The following is a 22,504-nucleotide window of genomic DNA, read 5'->3' on the forward strand; positions in this document are numbered from 1 at the left end:
TTCAACGCCGCCATTTCCGAGGTACGATACATTCATGACATTTTCTGACGAATAACTGATAAAAGAGATGATTTTTTATTTCCTATCGTTAAATATCCATTTTTAGATGGTGAAGTTCCCTTGTCACCATCTTACGGTGTTTATATATCTTAACTTGTACGATTCACTCGTGTATGTAACAATGTTTTAGATTTTAACGAGAGATATTTATGTATTACTGAAAAAGTATTACATCAGGGTTTTCGATATCACAAACTAGTTAAAACATTTACTAAATTTTATCATCGGTATAAAGAAATCATTTGGAAATATAGCTCAACATGCAGACTTCTTATACGTTCAGGTATTTCACATCCAATTTTTAATGGAAATATTCTTTATAAAGCGCAAGTATGTCAGTATTCACCTCAGAAGCTAACAAAACCTTTACATAGACTGATTAATATAGTAACGATACTGTTGTCAGATCATTAAAGATTGCATATTTTGGCCCTTATATTGATTCACTTATAGGGTCTTTGCATCGGAACTAAACACATTTATTTAAAAACCAGTTGTTGGCATGACACGGGTTATGATCTTCTCTTATATTTTATGATGGCATGATACTAAACCTCTAACGGGAAGGATTGTGCCTGATGTTCACATGATGAAGACATAATCTTTCAATCAGTATAGTTGAGGTCTGGAGCTGGCATGTCAGTTAACTGCTAGTAGTCTGTTTTATGTATTTATGTATTATTGTCATTTTGTTTATTTTCTTTGGTTACATCTTCTGACATCAGACTCGGACTTCTCTTGAACTGAATTTTAATGTGCGTATTGTTATGCGTTTACTTTTCTACATTAGCGATATGTATAGGGTGAGCGTTGAGATCTCATAAACATGTTTAACCCCGCCGCATTTTTGCGCCTGTCCCAAGTAAGGAGCCTCTGGCCTTTGTTAGTCTTGAATTGTTTTTAATTTAGTTTCTTATGTACAATTTGGAGTTTAGTACAGCGTTCATTATCACTGAACTAGTATATATATTTGTTTAGGGGCCAGCTGAAGGACGCCTCCGGTTGCGGGAATTTCTCGCTGCATTGAAGACCTGTTGGTGACTCTGCTGTTGTCTGTTATATGGTCGGATTGTTGTCTCTTTGACACATTCCCAAATTCCATTCTCAATTTTACTGTCGACTGTTTTATACTGATATGTTGTACATGATTTATTTATAGGTGATAAATTACTACAAGTTTTTCGTGGAATATGTGAAAATCTATACGCATCTGGTGTACCAAATTATAAGCCTTGTATATTCTTTTCTTTATTGTGACTGCAAAACTTTTTTTTTGTTTTAGAACTACTCTTGGTTTTTTGCCAAAATTGTTCTTGCCTGCATTTGTATTTGAAACACAACTTTGATGACTCATGGATTAAATTCCAATTGTTTTCATTTTATTTATTTTCAACTTCATTTTGAAAATCGATCTGAACTTTGCGTTTATATTTTGCCGAGCATATTTACATACTAAGTTTTTTCAAGCTAATGCTAGCCTTTATATAATTACTGTAAGAGAACAACGACCATATTTCATTCGTTTACAAAAAGTAATTATGTATTCGCTTTAAATCAAAGTCTTTGTAAACATTCATTTCACCTTTCACAAATTCCAAGAGAAACAAATCTTGGTATCTTCAATATACTTTACGATCAATTGTTTTTTTAAATGTTATTTGTAAACAATGTGCATAATGCATACAAGTTTCTGTGGGTTTGCTTGCATTTAGTTTTCAAGTGATAATTTATTTGAATATATGTTTTCATAACTAAAACTTTAAACGAAAACAAACGTAAACATCAAAAGGAAAAATAGATAACATGTGCCTTCATACTACCGATTTAAATACTAAGGACTAGTTGTTAACATAAAAGTAAACTTATAACAATGGAAAAATGAAAAGACGCAAATAAAACATTAGGGTATACTATATAAAAGTGGTCTAAAACTTAGGCCTTAAGAGGTTCTTTTGAAAATTAAATTACAGTTAGGATCAAATAACACTTTATTATAAGTTCTTATGTTTTGTTTTGTTTTGTTACATTTTAGTTAAGCAGAGTTAAAAGTGATGTAACGTAACAATTCATTCTGTAGACGATGCAATGTAGGTTAAAACCTATATAATGTATTGATGATATATTACACGTGACAAAACATCTAGTACTTACATAAATGCCAGGAGGAACATATAAACAAGGAGTATTTTCACAAAGGGCTAAAATTGGCCCTAAAAATTTGATTTAATTTTCAATAAAACCAATACTATAGATTTTACTTAGAAATAGTTGTGATATGACAATAAATACACACAAAATCTTTTTAGAACACATTAAAATTAATAACAAATGTCTTCTCAAGTATGCATTACTTGTGTTAAATCACCAGCTTTCGTCGAATTTTCAATAATTCTTTATACTTTTTTAAACAATTTACTGTTACCGCCGTCTTTGATACAGAAAGATTTGAAATGTCATAATTGGAAACGTATGGCTACAGAAAAATATGGTATCTATGTTGGGGTCAATAGTTTCCTCAACATGTTATTCCTGCATAAATCATCGTTTTTTTTTACAATATATTCAAAATGAGCTAAGTTCGATATAATATAATGAAGAGACTGATTTAATCTAATGGTAAGGCTTCTGAAATAGATCTTCTTAAGATTCAAATTATGAACATGTTGATACTTATGATTTAGTTGTAACACCAGCCATATTTGGCATAAAGTAAACCTTGTCCTTTCAAAAACACAGAGACAGTTTATGGTTTGTGATGCAATTAAGCTAACTTACCTACAAACGCTGACATTGAATCAAGAGAGAAATATATCCTTACGTCGTAACTACAATTCCCTTCCTTTTCATGAATGTGGCCTACCGAATTAGACTATTTACCGGATTAAAATTTTGTAATCACATAAGCAACACGACGGGTGCCACATGTGATCACCCCTAGTTTTTGGTGGGGTTCGTGTTGTTTATTCTTTAGTTTTCTATGTTGTGTCATGTTTACTATTGTTTTTCTGTTTGTCTTTTTTATTTTTAGCCATGGCGTTGTCAGGGAGTTTGACTGTCCCTTTGGTATCTTTCGTCCCTCCTTTATACACTCAATGAAAATATGCAAATCGATCATCACCATCAATGAAATAAATATAATACTGGAAAGTAAACTTGTCCCGTAAATATCTTTTTTCGGATATATATTACAATATTAAATTCTTATATCAAGGTCTTAAAAACAAAGATCAAACAATTGAAGTTTTCGTTTAGTAGAAATGAGTTGTTTTAGATAAACTTATTTGTATAGTTTAGTGTTGGAAGACCCGAATAATGAATACCAAAACCATTAACAGAGAGGCGATCGAACGATACAAGAGGGACATTAAAACCCTTAAGGTAGATGGGGTGTCTAAATTATAATCCATAGAATTTTTTAATAATTTGCCATAATGTAGTTTATATTATACTTTTTAAAAAAAGATAATAAAAAGAATGGGTCACCGGGCTTATTTTCATGCTACACTGTGTTCAAAATTGACAAATTTTGTATAGATTATGCATGGAAAACCCAATTTTCTGCAATAAATCATAAACTACACCATAGAATTTTGAGATAAAATATGAGAAGATAGCTTTAATAGTATGATTTCAGTTAAGGAAAAGAAAAAATGGGGTCACCAGACCCATTTTCTTGCTAAATAATATAATTTCCTAAGACATTCTATAGTAAAAGTACCTTAATCTGAATTATCTGCCCTTGTATTTGAGTTGTCTCCCCTTATGTGGCAAAGTTTGAAAAAAAATGATCAAACAAAAGTTTACTGTTTTTTGTAAAATACAACCATAAATATGATAAAACATTTCATTTTCTATATAAAAGTGGAAGTTCTAACACATGAATTACCTACTACTCTAAAAATTTGCACATTCTATTAATGATCTAGACCTTGTTTTCTTGTATTTCAAAATCCAAGATGGAGGAAGACACCCTATCTACCTTAAGTTGAAAATAAACCCAAAACACCATAGCTGAAAAGGAAAAAGATCAACAAACAAAACATAGTACACAAAAAACAACATAGAAAACTAAATACAGAGAAGCATGAACTCCAAAAATACTGGGGGTGATCTGAGGTGCTCTCAGGAAGAGTAAACAGATCCTGCTCCATATATGGCACCCGTAGTTTTATTCATGCTACTACAAACCCGGAAATACGTCTAATTGGGTAGATCATATTCGTGAAAAGAGAACGGGATTGTAGTGACATCATTAACAGCATATCCGCTATCATCAATGAACTGATATTCTAGAACCGTTTAATTCCTTCAATTTTCAATGTTTTGATATAAATGTATCATCGCGGTACCTTATGAGATTACTTATCTAGTACATTTGAGACTTAAAAGGAAATTATCAACAATATATAAAATATAATTTTTCTTAAAGAATTCTATAAGTAACAACGGTGATAAATATACTTTCAAACCGAGAATATAATTGCACGTGGTCACTATCTGTTTCAATTTATATTTGTATTTATAACAGTGGTTTTGATCGTCGACAGTCTTCGGAGGTAATCTCGATGGTTCATTACATTACTTTGATACATATTATTCAGTCTATAAAATTGTTATTTGTTTATCGTAGACTTTCAGTTATTTGAATATACATTTCATTACGTTATAAATCAATTATGAGAATTTGAGTCAAATCTGTGAACATGAATTTGACAGGTAATGTCCCTTTAATGAACATGTGTACTTTCCAATTTTCCCGAAATGAATAAGCAGGGAGACACTTTGAATATCAGTTTGAGACAAAATCTTAAATAAACATAATTTGTATAGCTGTGTATTAAAACATGCATTGAACAGTTGTAAGTTGATTATATCTAGGATTTTGGTTGCTTTATTTTTTTTATCGTATTCGTGTTGAGTCTTAAATTTATGTTAGTCTTGTATGTTGTGTTTTTAAAATTTGGTTTATTCGTATGTTTCTGAGTTTAGTGTGAACTCCATTTTAGATGAACTAGTACACATTTTTGTTAAGGGGCCAGCTGAAGCCTGCATCTGGGTGCGAGATTTTCTTGAAGAGCAATTTGTTGACTTTTTGTGGAAATGTTTCCTCTTTGATACTTTCCTCGTTTCTTTCTCAATTTATGATATTCGGTGAACATAAATGTAAAAATCTCAAAGGCTCAGTAACGATATTTGAAACTAAATGTGGGTTTAAAATTTTTGTAATGCAAACTAAGTGTATACATTGCAGTACTATGAAGACATGAACTGAACGTAATGTATTAGGATAATATATAACGATAACGTCGAATGACACATCCCTACATTCGTGATAAAGAACTGCAGACCTTTCTTTTTTCTTTTTGATTGTTGATTGCGTAATGTTTAGCTGACAATATTTCGCGCATGTTTAGGATGAAAGTAAACTAACAACTAATTCAATAGGCAGGTCTTGCAATAAGAGATGACCGGCATGGAGCGTCGTCTATTCGGAATGCTTTTTTTTCAAATGACAGACGTATATTTGACAGGGACAGCAGAAACAGCTATAAATCTTGGCAAAAGGTCACATGCGGAACCCTTAATGATTTGGTGCAAGGATAATTAACGTGAAAACCACTCGACACTTTATCTACTCGAGGCAACAGTTGTTTTTGTCCCCATTCTGATCAGACTTGTATGCAAATTTATACATTTCACACAGGTAAAAGGATGCCCCCTTTTACGCAAGTGGTTTACCTTAGGTTCGATGAAAACCCCCAAAAAACGTATTTCTCTCACGTAGTCACCATGAAGGTACGTTGTATCTGAACACTTAATGTTATACCTGTTAACCAGATAATTGGTTGAAAGATTATGCAAATAATCGATTAGGTAGAAGATGTCTAATTTGACAGCACTAATATATCATCTATAAATTATTTATTAGTAGTATATTTGTACATTGTACACTCATTTTTCTGGTGATTGTGTTCTGCATTGAGTTTTATTGACAATATCACGTAGACTTTTCTAAAAGATATAGAGAATTAATGGAAGGTAACGCCATGCTTTTGAATAAGTTAAAATAAACTTAAACAACGCTTGTCATTCTTTTCTCTCATGGCAAGTAAATGTTGTGTACTACTCTTGTACTTATTTAGTTTATATCTTAACATTTATTTAAATGCCATTTTGAGCGCCGTTCTGATTCCTTAATACATATGTATTCTAATTTCGTCATTTCTATAATTCATTATTATTATTTTATGTTATTGCTGAATGAAGCTGGATGGTACAACATTCCCAAAATATGTAGGATTTCAACCATTCTCAATTTTATTAACTTTGATATTTAGAATCAGATTTTGTACTAATAACTTCTTAGGATATTTACACTAACTAATTTCTAATGATGCAATTCTGTCGTAAGTGGCTTCTGATACTGCAACACCATTTTCAAGGCCTTACTGTTTCAATTCAAAGAAATAATGGAAGATACCAAACCAGACTTTATAGTGATTCAACACATGAAAATTTTTAAAAAGTCGTTAAGAACGTTTTGCTGAAGTACAGATATAAGAAGATGTGGAATAAGTGCCAATGAGACGACTCTCCATCCAAGTAACAATTTATAAATTCAAACCATTATAGGTCAAGGTACGGCATTTAACACGGAGCCTTGGCTTACACCGAACAGCAAGCTATAGAGGGCCTATAATTTACTAGTGTAAAACCATTCAAACGAGAAAACCAACGGTCTAATAGACATTTTTAAAAGATTTTGCGTTTTAGTAGATGTTTCTTTACAGTTTACCACACACCTCCCTTTTTATCTGTACTAAATCTTAGATTAAGTCCTGTTTTCCTTAATATCAAAATACCAAAATTATCGTATCAGGGATAGGCTTAAGTGTACCTACTAACAATACAGTTTTTGAGCTTTTATAATTCTTATTAGAAGATATGACACAAATATTCAAATAAATAATTACGTTTAGTGTAATTTGATTACATTCATGTGTAATAAAAAAAAACTTTACCTTGTTCAGGTGTCTTTTTAGTTATAGAGTATCCTTCTGCATCCTCTGTCATTAGACAACATGTCGAAAATAATGTACATATTTTTGAGTGAGTGTCAAAGCTGCTGGAACAGCAGTTTTCATCACTGGTGCATACTGCTGAACATTCTATGCCTGATCTGGCCTTTGATGTTCTTTTCGAGGCATCACTAGAAACTATTCCTTTATTTTTCGTTTTGATGAATTTTTGTGATATGATCTCAAAGCTGACAACACAAAGAGACATATAAAGTGTCATTAATATTATTGTTTTGGAATCAGACATTGTCAATTATATTGTTCAATCAATCTCAGTTGTTATCTTTAGAACGATGAGTATTCTTATATCCGATTACCTTACTGAGTTTCAATTAGATAATGTTTTGTATATGTCTTTTTACCAGTATAGATATTTCTCTTTTTGATTGGTTCAACGGTGCTTGAATTGATCTGACATGTTTTACATTTACATGTATCAAATCAAATGAACATCACTTTACAACGAGAGTGATCAATAGTTGTATGTAAACAATTGCAATATAAAGGATTAGTAGAATAACATAAAAATTATGTAATTTATTTATTTTTTGATATAGCGTTACAAGCATTTTAGTACGAAGATTTGACAAACGTAATATTCTCAAAGGCAAAAGCAATTCATTGGGTTTTTATGAAACCCCATATAATTTTGATGTTTCAATTTGACATCATTTAGAAACTCTCAGTCGCATTTTGTTCTTCATGTTACTGTCTCGTTACAGCTTGCACATAGTCTCCTTTTATATATACATAATCATCACAGCAAAATGTATAAGCCTTGAGCTCAAGTTGAAAGAACACAAAGAAAACTATTTTTTTCGACTTCTAATTTAGTGCATTGTCATTTTAATAAGCCTACAAGCGCTGCTTACAAGTGGCGTTAAAACGCCAAAAATCAAATTAAATCATTTTAATAGTTATTTCCGTTTGTTAATATATGTTTGCATGCATTGTGTAACCTGTTTGTCTAACTTGTTTGTTGCTTGTCTGTTATCTTTGATATGTGCTTTGTCTATATGCCTGTTATATGTTTGTTCGCTACATACATGGCGTGGCACTGTACTTTTACATCCCGTCATTGCGCAATTGAAATTTGGTAAATTTTGTATTCTTGTCCTTAATCCTTACTAAAATGCTTGGTCTGTATGACATTTTGCGCTTCTTTGTTACATGTTTGTATGTGTTTTTAGTGATTAGGATTATGACACAATGTTGACTGCTGTCTTACTGACATTTTAACTATTATGTGTGTTTGTTTTGTTCCCGGATCGTTGTGAATGTAATGTAATTTGATGCAAATGTCATACAAGTGAGAGGTTTAGCTACCTATATAAAACCAGATTCAATCCAAATTTTCTACATGAGAAAATGCCTGTTCCAAGTTTGGAATATGACCGTTGTTATCCATTCGTTTGATGAGTTTGAGCTTTTGATTTTGCCATTTGATTAGGGACTTTCAGTCTTCATTTTTCCTCGTAGTTCAGTATTTTTGTGATTTTACTTTTTATTGTACAGTTTTATAGGCATTTATGAGGGGTGAACTAGTCTAAATGTTATGCATAAAAAACTCTGTTTTTTGGTTCTTCCTTTCGAAATGTCTTAATTTATGAATTAACGAACATTTATAGTAATCAATTCTATTTTTCTAAAAAAAAAGTAAGAATACTAAATCCTGTCAGCTTTTTCGGTCCTTATACAGCTTTTGATTTCAAATATTCAATTTTGCGCGTTCGAAATGACAGACAAAAGCGGATTTGCAACACGTTACAGACGATTCTCTGTGGATTTGTACTATTGGTTTGTATATTAAAATGAATTCATGAGTTTACATCTAGCAAAGTTGTCGTTAGTTAACATACGACATTCTTTTTATGTCCCATTTAGTCATGATCATATCGCATCTCACGTTTGAGATATTAATACCTCCTTGAATTGCAAATTTTTGTTTGGTTTTGAGCGTCTTTAAAATTAAATCCAGAAGAGCTCTTTTGACACATGCAGTTTACAGTATGTGTTTATCAAAACGACACTGAAAAAGACATTTTTAACCTTTTTGAATGTTCTTTTGCTGATTATTAATATCAAAATAACTGGTGTCATGTGAACGGATTGGTCTAAGCTTTAGGTCGGGATAAGTTTGCATCAGTTGGTCTCGAATCAAAATTTGCATATTTATTACAAAAATCTCCCAAGTGTATAACGGTTAACAAAGACATTGAGAGGTTGTAGAAATGTTCTGTTTATGTGATTATTTGGGAAGATGCCTCGAACATCAAAATGGTTTTCTGAAAATCATGTTATACTCTGATTTTTGGAAAGGATAAACATGTATTAACATGGATTGATAAGATGAGTATAAAAACGTATGATCGCCAATGAGACAGCTCTTCGCCAGCTGATACCAAATGACGTAACCATAGGCAGCTACAGGTCACCGTACGAACAATAAGCAAATCTATTCCGCACAGCAAGCTATATAAGGCTGCAAAATTACAAATTAAAACAATTCATTTATCCAATTATCTTAGTTAAAGTCTTGGTCGAACTATTTTCGTTGTATATTTATGTTTTTTGTTCATTCGATTACCTTTTGCTTTATTCATATGAGGCAGACTTCATAGTAGAGCTTAGCAGGAAAGAAAATAGCATCACGAGTTGTTTGACCGTTATGGAATATCTTTTTCATGTAACCTCATTCCTCCTCTCTTTCTCCTTTGTGAGGCAACCGAAAGACACATGCCACTAAATTTGTGCTTTTTGATGACTTGTTTGTCTTTCTGACTTTGAACCTTTTTTTGCCATAGCATTGTCAGTTTCAATTCGACTTTATGAGTGCTGAAAGTCCTCTTTGCATCTTTCATCTTTTTTTAAATAACAGCGTTTGAAATTGTTGGTCATAGGAACATACACATTTTATTATTAAGATCATACGCCAATAAAAATCTTTGTTTTACCATAAAAAAAAACCGTAGGAACTCCAAAGAAAAGGATTTACAAAAGAGCAAAACCTAAATAAAAAATACAAATTGCCAGAAACGCAACTACACAAAATAATTTGTTCATATAGATTAGTTAAGACCAAGGTACACTTTATAAATTCCAGTTTTTAACACGGTGCTTGTGGCGCCATACGAGTTGCAACAAGACCTTTCCCTCACGGTAGACGTTTGATCTTCATTGTAACATATTTAATGCGATAGTATGGTATTGAAAAATTCCATTGGTACCAAAAGCAACCAGAGTGATCAGGTTCTGTTCAAAGAAAGTTAGTCCATTCGGATTGGCATAGGTACAACATTTGTTTTACCATCCATCTTTCTGTGTCACAGCACACTGCCCATTTGAATCACCATCATTGTCTCGATCTTTTGTGGAAAATCTTTGTCCGCTCAAATATAATGGCTGATTACTAAACAACATAGTATCACCTGTATTAAACACAACACATTGATATTTTGCTATATCTTCATTTTCAATTATACACGAGGTTTTCAACATAGAGCATCTTATAGGCTGTCTTTTGTTTAATACTATCTTGGCATAACATATCGTTAGTTTATAGAATCGTTTTCATACAGCGTAGACGCACTCAGGTTATCAATTGACTGGGTCAGATTAGGTGAACGTTCCTTTGTAACGCTAAATTATCACATTGTACTTGTTGAAGACATTTAAACTGTGAGGTCGCCAAAGATTCTCAACGCATCAATCAAAAAATACGAATAACTAGCAGAGGACTAAACCGTGTGTGTTGATTTCAATGTTGAATACTAAAACATTCTTTTGTTCTTCTCATGCACATGCATGAACTTAACTCTTTTATTTTATTTAAATACCCACTGGAAGGCCACTGACAGGCTGAGTGAGCGTAAAATCAATATTACCGTTAGCCAATGACAAGGAAAATATAGGTAAATGATTCAGTATTATTACCCGCAAAAGAATTGCGGTTGTCCACTGTTACGGGAATACATCTAATAGTACCAAAAATGTCAGGTTTGGACACCCACCGTCATATGAATGTCACATTACTGAATCGAATTCGGTAATGACATGATGTAAAACATATGTTCTTAAATAGTCCGTCGATAAATTAAGAAACTAGAACCCGTTTCAACTCCCTTAGTCAAAAATTTCCTAAAATGAATTTGTCTGTTCTTTTTATGTGTCTCTCATCTTGCTCTACGCGTATTATTGTATTTATAAGATTGATACACATTTAATACCTTAAATTACAACTGACAAATGAATTGAACTGTTTTAATCAAATTGATAAATAAAAAAAAAAACACATATCAAACAAACTTTGTTATCCTTCCAAATGCGTATTTTATTTTTAGTTGATACGAGATTTTCTAGTTTTTATACCTCCCACATTGAACCTATATAGATAACACATAGTTGAAAGGGTGTTAGAGAAGATTGTTACGCCGAGAAAACATTGTCAATCGTGAAGTATTATATAATAAAACATTACATTTAGTTCACAGGTTTCCCTCTATTATTTTCACAAATAGAAAGTAATCAACTTTCAAATAAACAAACAACAAAAGAAATATTTTCATATTGAGGTTTGTAAAAAGTTTATTTCGGGTCGGTTGGGACAAGAAGAGTTTACAAAAGAAAAAAACTAAATAAATAAACAGGTTACTTGAATCACAATTACACAAATTAATTTGATCATATATATAGATAAATTTAGGTCAATGTACACTTTGTAAATTTCAGTATCAAACACGGTGTTTGTGACGCCAAACAAGCTGCATAAGAACCTTTTTCTCAAGGTAGACGTTTGATCTTCATTGTAACAGATTTCATGCGATAGAAGGGTATTGAGGCATCCCATGTGAACCAGTATATACCGGAGTAGTCAGGTTCAGTTCCAAGAAAGTAAAGTCCATTCGGATTTGCATGGGTACACCATTTGTACCACCATCCACCTTTCTGTGTTAAAGCACACTGCCCATTTGGATCATTATCATTGTCGCGATCTCTTGTTGAAAATCGTTGTCCGGTCAAATTTAATGGCGGATAACTATCCAACATAGCATCACCTGAATTAAAGGAAGAACGTTGATATTATTTGTTCATCTTAGAGGCTGTCTTTTTTTTTGTAAATACATCTAGCATGATTAACAGCATAAACCATTTTTAGGAGGACAAACACTGACTTTATTACAAGTTAGACCGAGAGTTAGGTTGAATGATATCTTACCATAAGATATCGTAAGGTTATAGTATTACGCAAAATGTCAATTTTGGACATCCACATTCATATGAATGTCACAAAACTGTATACTTACTCTTGAATCGAATTCGGTAATGACATACTTTCGTATTAAATTATAAGCATGGTACCTTCGATAACTATATATTCTTAAATATTCCGTCGACAAATTAAGAAACTAGAACCCGTTTCAACTCCCTGTCAAAGTTTTCCTAAAATGAATTTTTCTGTTCTTTTTATGTGTCTTTCATATTAATTTGCTCCCCGGGTATTATTGCGTTTATAAGAATGTCACAAATACCTTAAAGAACAACTGACAAATGAATTGAATTATGTTAATCAAATTGATAAATAAAAAAAGACATATCAAACAAACTTTGTTATCCTGCCAAATTTGTATTTTATTTTTAGTTGATACCAACAAGACGATGTTTTTCAGTTTTTATACCTCCCTCAATGACACTTTAATGTACCCAGTTCCTTTAAATCATGTCTGTATTAAATTAATGTCTGCATAATATTAGGCAGATTGAGAGATCAGGGGGCTCTCACTATTGCCCTGTGCCCTATGTCCTGAAATTTTGACATTTTTTAGCTGAAAAGTGCCAATCTTAGACCTCCGTAAATATCGAAGATGACATTATTCTGAGAAATGCTTTTGATGCAAAATTCGTCGAATTTTATGGACATTGAAAGAATATTGGGATCTCACCGTTATTTAAGCGGTCTCATGTAGGTTTTTGCTATATATTTGAATATCCAACTGGCACTTTGGGCCCTCCGTAAACATAGAAGACAGAAAGTGTACCCAAATTCCTTTTAGTCACGTTTGTATATACCTATTAACTTTATGACTGTATAATAGTAGGCAGATTGAGATATCAGGGGGCTCTCACCATTGCCCTGTGCCCTTTGTCCTGATATTTTGACATTTTTTAGCTGAAAAGTGACAATCTAAGACCTCCGAAAATATCGAAGAAGACATTATTCTGGGAAATTCTTTTGATACAATCTTTATTTATACAGAGTCTATTAATTGGTCCAAGGACACAGTTATCGTCCTTTGGTTTTCGTTGTCTACGAATATAGTCCCTAGTGTAAACAGTGTATAACTTACATGTTTTATTTAATACACTTTCCCAATTTATTTCTTGATATTAAATGCATGAAAAATAAGTGTCATGCCAAAAAATGACTTACATGTCCCCGTCTTTCAACCAACAATACGGTTAGGTCCACGTTTAATGGTCGCACATTTTCTTTGAATTTTGAAACTGATATAACTTGAAAAACAAACAATATTATTTATTTACTCACATGAAACAAACCGGGATGTGGTATTCAGTATGTAGGAGAAACTGGACGATATTAATATAAACGCACTCAAGAACATCTGCATCGTTTTAAAAGACCCAATAAATTCAAAAGTATCATTTACCAACACCTTAAGAAGCACAACCATCCTTTTAAATATTTAGCAGTTCAACCTTTAGAAGTAGTAAATAAGCAGCCTGGTGAATCTCATTCAAAGTTTGTACGATCACGGAAAATAATTGAATTAAATTGGATTAAAAAATTACAGACAGTCTACCCTCTCGGTCTTAATGATAATATCATGGGAATTGGTAATATATCTAAAACCGATTCCGTTAACATTTTGGATATAGTTTTTAAAACTGTTCGTAAAAACCGTTCTCACGGTCGTAGGACAAATCGCAATCAACGAAAATTTCGGACCAATCATACCAATATTTCGGACCTAATGTCTATTTCAAAAAACAACGGCAGACATTATCTGTTAACAAAACTCTGTTCATTACCGGATATTTTGACAATACTGAGCTACCTCTTATTTGTTATATTTACAAGAAATCTACCCGGAAATTTGTGTTTAATTATAGTCAACTGTGTAAAGATGTTAATATCAGTGAAAATACACCTACTTCATGTAATTGTAGTACCTCCGAATATATTTATGGACCCATTTCCCATGTTATAACAGGAGTTCTTTACATCGTTCAAGACCGAGAGTTAAAATCATTCCTCAGTAATAGACCTAAATATCGCCCCCCGTCAATTATTAATTGGAATGAGTGTCGTAATATCATCCACGACTCACTCCATACTTACTGTATGAAATGGATAAAACGGGAAAAAGCTGACAAAAAATCTTTGGACTCTTTTTTTAATTCAGTAATGAAGATAGTTGATATACGTATTCAACATTTTAAAGAACATTTTACTATTAACAATAACCACAAAAAACCTATTTCTCGTATCAAACATAAACTAAAAGAACTAGCCAAGAAATTTGTTTTTGTCCCGGCCGATAAAGCTGCTAATAATATTATTATTGTTTGACGTAAATTTTACATTGAGGTTCTGAAAAAAGAAATCACCAATTCACCAACATTCCAACTGACTCCATTTCCAGAAAACGACATCTGTAACAAACATAAACTTTTAGCTACCGCTTTACAATCAGAGCCAAATACAATGACAGTCCCAACTATGTACTGGCTTCCGAAGCTACACAAAACACCTTACAAATATAGATTTATTTCGTCTTCAAGCCATTGCTCCACTACTAAATTGTCTATTCTTCTTACCAGCACACTTGGTACAATTAAAAACCTGATAATAAATTGTTCAAATAAGGCCTTCGAAAATAGTGGAATTAATTACTTTTGGAGTGTCAAGAACTCGTTGGAAGTACTTGATAAATTGCATGCTTATATTGGTGATTTTAAATCTGTTCAAAGTTTTGATTTTTCTATCCTGTATACCAAATTGCCTCACATTCTCATTAAGAAAAAAATCACACACCTAATTAAATGGGCATTTTAAAAGTCAGAATGTGAATATATATGTTCAAACTCTTTTATGTCATTTTTTAGTAGCAATAAACAAAAAAACTATGTCAATTGGACATGCTTTGATACTATATATGCCCTTGAATTTTTACTAGATAACATTTTTGTTCGCTTTGGGGATTCCGTATATCGTCAGATTATCGGAATTCCAATGGGGACTAACTGTGCACCACCTATTGCGGACCTTTTTTTGTATTGCTATGAGTTACAATTTATGACAAAAATAAGCAAAGACCCATCGAAACAACATCTGATAAACAAATTTAATAATACTTTTAGATATTTGGATGATATTTTGGCTCTCAATAATGACGACTTCAGTATGTATATTAAAGAAATTTATCCTGTTGAACTTACTTTAAATAAAGCTAATACTAACAATGACCACTGCCCTTTCCTCGATCTTGATATCTATATCACTAACGGAAAGCTGAATACTAAAATTTATGATAAAAGAGATGATTTTTCATTTCCTATCGTTAATTATCCATTTTTAGATGGTGACGTTCCCTTGTCACCATCTTACGGTGTTTATATATCTCAACTTGTACGATTCGCTGGTGTATGTAACAATGTTTTAGATTTTAACGAGAGAAATTTATGTATTACTGAAAAATTGTTACACCAGGGTTTTCGATATCACAAACTAGTCAAAACATTTACTAAATTTTATCATCGGTATAAGGACATCATTCGTAAATATAGCTCAACATGCAGACTTCTTATTCCTTCAGGTATTTCACATCCAATTTTTTATGGAAATATTCTTTATAAAGCACAAAGGTGTTAGTATTCACCTCAAAAACTAACAAAACCTTTGAATAGACTTATTAAGAAGGGATATAGTTACGATACTGTTGTCAGGTCATTAAAGATTGCATATTTTGGCGTTAATATTGATTCACTTATAGGGTCTTTGCATCGGAACTAAACACATTTATTCAAAAACCAGTTGTTGGCATGACACGGGTTATGTTCTTCTCATATATGTTATGATGGTATGACACTAAACCCCTAACGGGAAGAATTGTGCCTGATGTTCATATGATGAAATCATAATCTTTCAGTCAGTTTAATTGAAGTCTGGAGCTGGCATGTCAGTTAACTGCTAGTAGTCTGTTGTTATTTATGTATTATTGTCATTTTGTTTATTTTCTTTGGTTACATCTTCTGACATCAGACTCGGACTTCTCTTGAACTGAATTTTAATGTGCGTATTGTTATGCGTTTACTTTTCTACATTGGCTAGATGTATAGGTGGAGGGTTGATATCTCACAAACATGTTTAACCCCGCCGCATTTTTGCGCCTGTCTCAAGTCAGGAGCCTCTGGCCTTTGTTAGTCTTGTATTATTTTAATTTTAGTTTCTTGTGTACAATTTGGAAATTAGTATGGCGTTCATTATCACTGAACTAGTATATATTTGTTCAGGGGCCAGTTGAAGGACGCCTCCGGGTGCGGGAATTTCTCGCTACATTGAAGACCTGTTGGTGACCTTCTGCTGTTGTTTTTTTCTATGGTCGGGTTGTTGTCTCTTTGGCACATCACCCATTTCCATTCTCAATTTTATGAAATATTAAGTAGGGGGATGTAATTACATGTTAAAAACAATTGGGTGCTGAATCTATAAATGTTAAGTAGTGATTTGGTCCAGTTCAAAAAGGTCAAATTTTATCACGTCTAAAGCTGTCAAACTGAATTTTACACCCCCTTAACACAGAATTGTCCATATTTTGAGTTAGAGCTGGTACAAGTTTCTATAATTTTGATATTATTTGTCTCACTGGTAGTACACTACACTGTAAAAATCTTTTTGAGAAAGAGCAGGTGCGATTTTTTTAATTTGAATTTATGGTCTAAAAGAAATGCACTACGAAATAACTGTGTTCTCGAGCCTAATTAATAAGAGATGGATTCCTGAAATCTAGATTTTGTACTTTGGCAACTTTCCTGAATGATTTGCTGGTTTCAATTTGTCAAACTCAATCAAAGTAAAGGATTTACATCTTTGGTTTACAGAAATTCTGTTAAGATGTGCCATTTTGGGATTTTACGGCTATAATAAGCATTTTAAAGCAGTTTACATTTTATGCCTAAGAGGCATGCTGACTTTCTAACTGACAGCTTTTTTGTTCCTGATATTTGTGTTTCTATGCTTAAATCAAATTTAAATAACCATTTGTGAACTCTGAATATAGAGAAAAGTAGATTATCACAGAAAAAAAGCAACATATTTTCCTTTGAGTCACGTTTGTATATACCTATTAACTTAATGACTGCATAATATTAGGCAGATTTGGGAGATTAGGGGGCTCTCACCATTGCCGTGTGCTCTTTGTCCTGAAATTTTGACATTTTTTAGCTGAAAAGTGACAATTTAAGAACTCAGAAAATATCGAAGAAGACATTATTCTGGGAAATTCTTTTGATACAATCTTTATTTATACAGAGCCTATTAATTCGTCAAATTTTGTGGTTATTTAAAGAATAGGGGGTCTCACCGTCATTTTAGCGGTCTCATGTAGGTTTTCGCTATATATTTTGAATATCCAGTTGGCACTTTGGGCCCTCCGTAAACATAGAAGACAGAAAGTGTACCCAAATTCCTTTTAGTCACGTTTATATATACCTATTAACTAAATGTCTGCATAATATGAGGCAGATTGAGATATCAGAGGGTTCTCACCATTGTCCTGTGCCCTTTGTCCTGAAATTTTTAATTTTTTTGCTGAAAAATTACAGTCTTAGCCCTCCGTTGATTTCGACGATGACTTTATTCTGTATAATCCTTCTAATACAACCTTTATATATACAGAGTCTATGATTTAGTTGAATGTTATGGACATTGAAAGACCAGAGGGGTCTCACCCTAATTTTAGCCGTCTCAGGTAGATTTCACAATATATTTCGGTTTTTTGGGCTTTCCATATATATTTCTAATTGTATTTCTTAATATTTCTTGAGTGATTGGTTTGTGTTATGTTTTTAATAAGAAATATAAGATATAAATTTAAAAATTTGGTGTCGTTTTATTGATAAAAATCTAAATTACATTAGAAAAATATGCAACTTTACATAAGTATTAATAAGGGTTTGTATTCGCGGACAACAAGAGTTTAAGACAACTTGAAACTGAGGTCATAAAACGATTTCCTACGAGTCTTTTCTATCCTTTCAACTATGAAAATCATGCTTTTAATGTTATCAAATATTTCTTTCTTTTATGATTTCCAACTAAATTTGAATCTCGAACCGACTGAATAACGAATAACCAACCGGCCGCTAACTGCACATACATATAACATTGTCAATCGTGAAGTATAATATAAAAAAACCAAACATGAAATTTATTTCACAGGTATCACCCCTATATATTTTTCTTCACATAGAAAGTAAACGACTTTCAAAAAAACCAAAATCCAATTCAAGGTACTGAAAACTCTTTTATTTTATTTGATTTAAGGTTCAAGAAGTTCACGAATAAAACTAAGCTATAATACAATTGTGTGTAATATTATGATAACATTAATATGCTTGGTTCTATGTAATTCCGCTACTAAAACAAGCCAATTGATAATAATAATTTATTGTTAACTTACCCTAAAACTGTCTTTATGTTAATTTGTTATCCACAGGCTAATATAAAAAGAGGGGCAAAAGATACCAAAGGGATATTTAAGCCCATAGGTCGAAAACAAAACGACAATGACATGTCAAATCAGGAAATACGACGTAAAGACATACATAGGTACACAAAGCACTACATAAAAAACTAGACAGAGCAACACAGACTCAACAAAACACTAGAGTTGATCTCAGATACTCCGGAAGGGTAAGCAGATCCTGCTTCACATATTACACACAACGTGATGTTCATGAAAGCAAAAACCCTGTGTCAAATTTGGTAGTTCACATTAGAGGAAAAGTGGATTGGATTGAGACTACATCAACTGTATAATATTCGTCGTCTTCTTTTAAACATATATTCCATTTCTGTCAACCAAATTATGAAGTCATCCATAGAAATTTTCAACGGATGATTTCATCTTACCGTTTGTGGAACATCTCGAACTGATATAAAGTATTATTTACCAGCATTCCCGCTATACCCTGCCAATGTTAATTCGTAATCTGCAGACTCATTTGCTTTACTGAACATCTCGTACAAATAAAAACTGTGAACTTACCAGCATCCCCGCTATACCCTGCCAATGTTAATTGGTAATCTGCAAACTCATTCGCTATACTAAACATCGCGTACTGAGCATAGCGCCTCTCTCCAGACCAGTCTTCTAAGTCAAACCTTAAACTGTACGACTTCCCATTCAATATATTTGAAATGTTGTCGTTACCTACAAATGTAAATTTAGATATGATATTAACACATTTTACCTTTAATTAGCTTGTTATATACACATTGACTAAATAAGTCAACATTTGATGAAAATAAAAGAAGGTCGTTATAAATACAAATGTATATTGCTTTAAAAAGACAAAAAAAAGATGTGTAAAAACACTTTAAAATGGGGAACTTGAAAAAGCGGGTTATTTTCGCCGGGTGTAAATTTTCGCTTATTTTCGCGGATAGAACTAAATAGCCAAAATAAATTCCGCCAAAATAATACTAATAACCGCCAAAACATTTCGTATATCTTATTAAAGGTAAATCGCGAAATTTTACTCCCGCAAAAATAACCAACACTACGGTATCATTAGATCTGCTTCATTTTTTATCCATAATATACATAACGCTGTGTGTTCTTATCGGATGGTATGACTAAATTAGGATTTCTTTTTGAACTCTCCATTTTGATGAAACATAATTCAAGCAGCATACACATATGCAATACATATCTGCAGGTAGATATTCCAGAGCTTTAGTTAACTGGCTATGATTTCTTTGATTAAGGCTAGTTGATTATAGGGAAATTATGACCAAATAATTGTTTATCAATCAAGCGTTTTAAATGAAGCTTTTTGGGGGTCATTGTACAGAATTTTTGCCATTAAATTAACCATGGTTTTATAGGTCTGTTTTGGTGTTTTATTTGTTTTTTTCTACATGTCACTGCCTTGAATTTAATAGAATTGGATTTGTTTGATTTGTTTAATTGATCCAATTCATATTAATAAGAGGACATTTTCAGAGTATTTCAATTGGACAGTACTCAATAACTTATCAAGACCAACGACATCATTATGGGGAGGGATAACAATGAAAGTATGATCAATTATCACTTTGAGTTTTGTATATTGATGTTTTCGAATTGAATCGTGGGAATTTATAGACTGTGTCTAGATTTTAACTCTAGTAACCTACCGCATTTGAAATTCAAATTCAGAAGATGTGGTATGACTGGCAATGAGACATCTATCCATCAGAGATGAAATGAGGTGGTAATAAGCAATAATTAGCCACCATATGGTCCTCAACAATGAGAAACCCATTCCGTATAGTCTGCCATAAAGGGCCCAGACATAAAAAATGTGAAATGTTACGGCCTAATTTATAAAACTGTTAAACTTTTTTTATTACGAAAAACAAATTAAAGGCTTGAAACAACGACAACCTGTACTACAGGCATCTGACTTGGGACTTGAAACAGTGGTTTTACAGCACAACATAGGAACAAACTGTTATCATCGGTTGCAGCTGATCTCATAAGATTTGTACGATGTACAAACAAAACTAACATTAAAATAATATACACCAAGCGCCGAATTAAGAGTACTCGCAGTTACTGAAAGCTAGGAAGACTAGAGACTAACAAAATAAAGTCGAAAGTTATTTTATTTCAAGACAAACTTCAGGATGTTCGCTTGTCATGTTTTTGAATTTTTGTCAGATTTTCGGAATCCTCTGGTTTTACCCATTTGAATGCCTTAAAATATTTTGGCCATTGACCCCACTTTTTCATTTTATAAATCTTTTACATCTTTAATTATAAGTCATCTGTAAAAGTCATATACAATCTTTGTTTATTTTTCAAAAGTTTTTGAGAACTTAAACTTGTCAATGATAAAGCTATGAAAAATGAAGAGAAAACATTTGCCCGCCAAAATTTCAATGGCTAATACCTCGAAAACAAGCACATTGGCCGGTGGCCTATATTTGTTTTGTTTTTTTGTTCTTTTATTTATCCCTTATCGATTTATACTAGTTTTATGAAAAGCTTGTTATTTTGAAACTGAGGACCGAACTTCTTGAAATTAAAACTTCAAATAAACATGAATCCTTGAACTGAATCTGTAACTACAAATATCAATGACTTAAGTATACAATAATTTACCAAGCCAAAATTCTCCTGAGGGATCACCAAATCCATTCTTATAATCCAACCAGTCTCTATAGAAATCTGTTGAACCATCTTGTCGTCTTTGTATCACCTGTAAAAAAGTTATTGAATGAAAAAAAAATCAAAAATCGCTAGTTAATAATTCAAATTGAAATTGTCTTCCCTCTGGCTCTTTGAAGTTTTATGTAAGGGATATAAGCCGATAACAGTCCATTCTGTAAAATATTGGACAGGTCTGAGGCCGCAGGCCGAAGACCTGTTCAATATTTTACAGAATGGACTGTTAGAGGCTTATATCTTACTTAAAACATTGTTTAACACGTCGATAAAAGTTAAAATAAAAGAAAAGCCAGCAAAGATTTATTTTCATCAAGTATGAAAATTGTTTTGTGAATAAACTTTCTTTACATTAAAATATATCCTACATGTTGGCCCCTTTAAACAATAACTAAACTTAATACAAATAGACAAAAAGAAAGTACAGCTGAAGGTAAACAACATGTATTGCTACATGAAGAATAACAGTAAGACACAGGGTATGTGTATCGTGATTTTTACGTGCGCAAGGACTACTCACATTTTCTGCTCATAGTGTCCGTGGATACCATTACATACGGTTTGTGTTTCAAAATGGATAAAGTGATGAAAGTATATTTTAAATGCAAAAACGAAGAAAAAGATGTCGTTGCATGTATTAGTGATTGTGTTGTTTCAAACTTTGGATTAAAATCAAATGTGTAATTGGAATCTATTCAGATACAGTATTCAGTGTGGATTACAAAGAGGATATAGACAAAGCAGCTAACAATGGTTAGTTTTATATATATTATATTTCAAAATGTAGTCCTCCTCTTTTAGTTTCTTGTTTCTTCTTGGGTTTTATTTTTACCAAGTGAATGAAAAAAGAAAAAGAATAGGATATGAAAACAGGTTCTTGTTGAACCATATCGAGTGCACCGCAGTCGATTT

General features: G+C 32.3%; 1 protein-coding gene across 1 annotated transcript in view; it reads right to left on the reverse strand.

The window, feature by feature from the left end:
* Nucleotides 1–21,607, reverse strand: part of LOC139525014 (uncharacterized) — a 37,387-nt gene extending 15,780 nt beyond the window's left edge. The window contains exons 1-5 of the mRNA XM_071320190.1: nt 21,580–21,607; nt 19,427–19,591; nt 12,002–12,193; nt 10,447–10,567; nt 7,083–7,327 (exon numbers count right to left, since the gene is read on the reverse strand). Of these exons, the coding sequence (XP_071176291.1) occupies nt 7,083–7,327; nt 10,447–10,567; nt 12,002–12,193; nt 19,427–19,591; nt 21,580–21,607 (751 nt within the window). The remainder of the gene's footprint in view (nt 1–7,082; nt 7,328–10,446; nt 10,568–12,001; nt 12,194–19,426; nt 19,592–21,579) is intronic.
* Between the last annotated feature and the right edge of the window lie 897 nt (nt 21,608–22,504).

Source organism: Mytilus edulis, chromosome 5, assembly GCF_963676685.1.
Source record: "Mytilus edulis chromosome 5, xbMytEdul2.2, whole genome shotgun sequence".
NCBI classification, from domain to species: domain Eukaryota; kingdom Metazoa; phylum Mollusca; class Bivalvia; order Mytilida; family Mytilidae; genus Mytilus; species Mytilus edulis.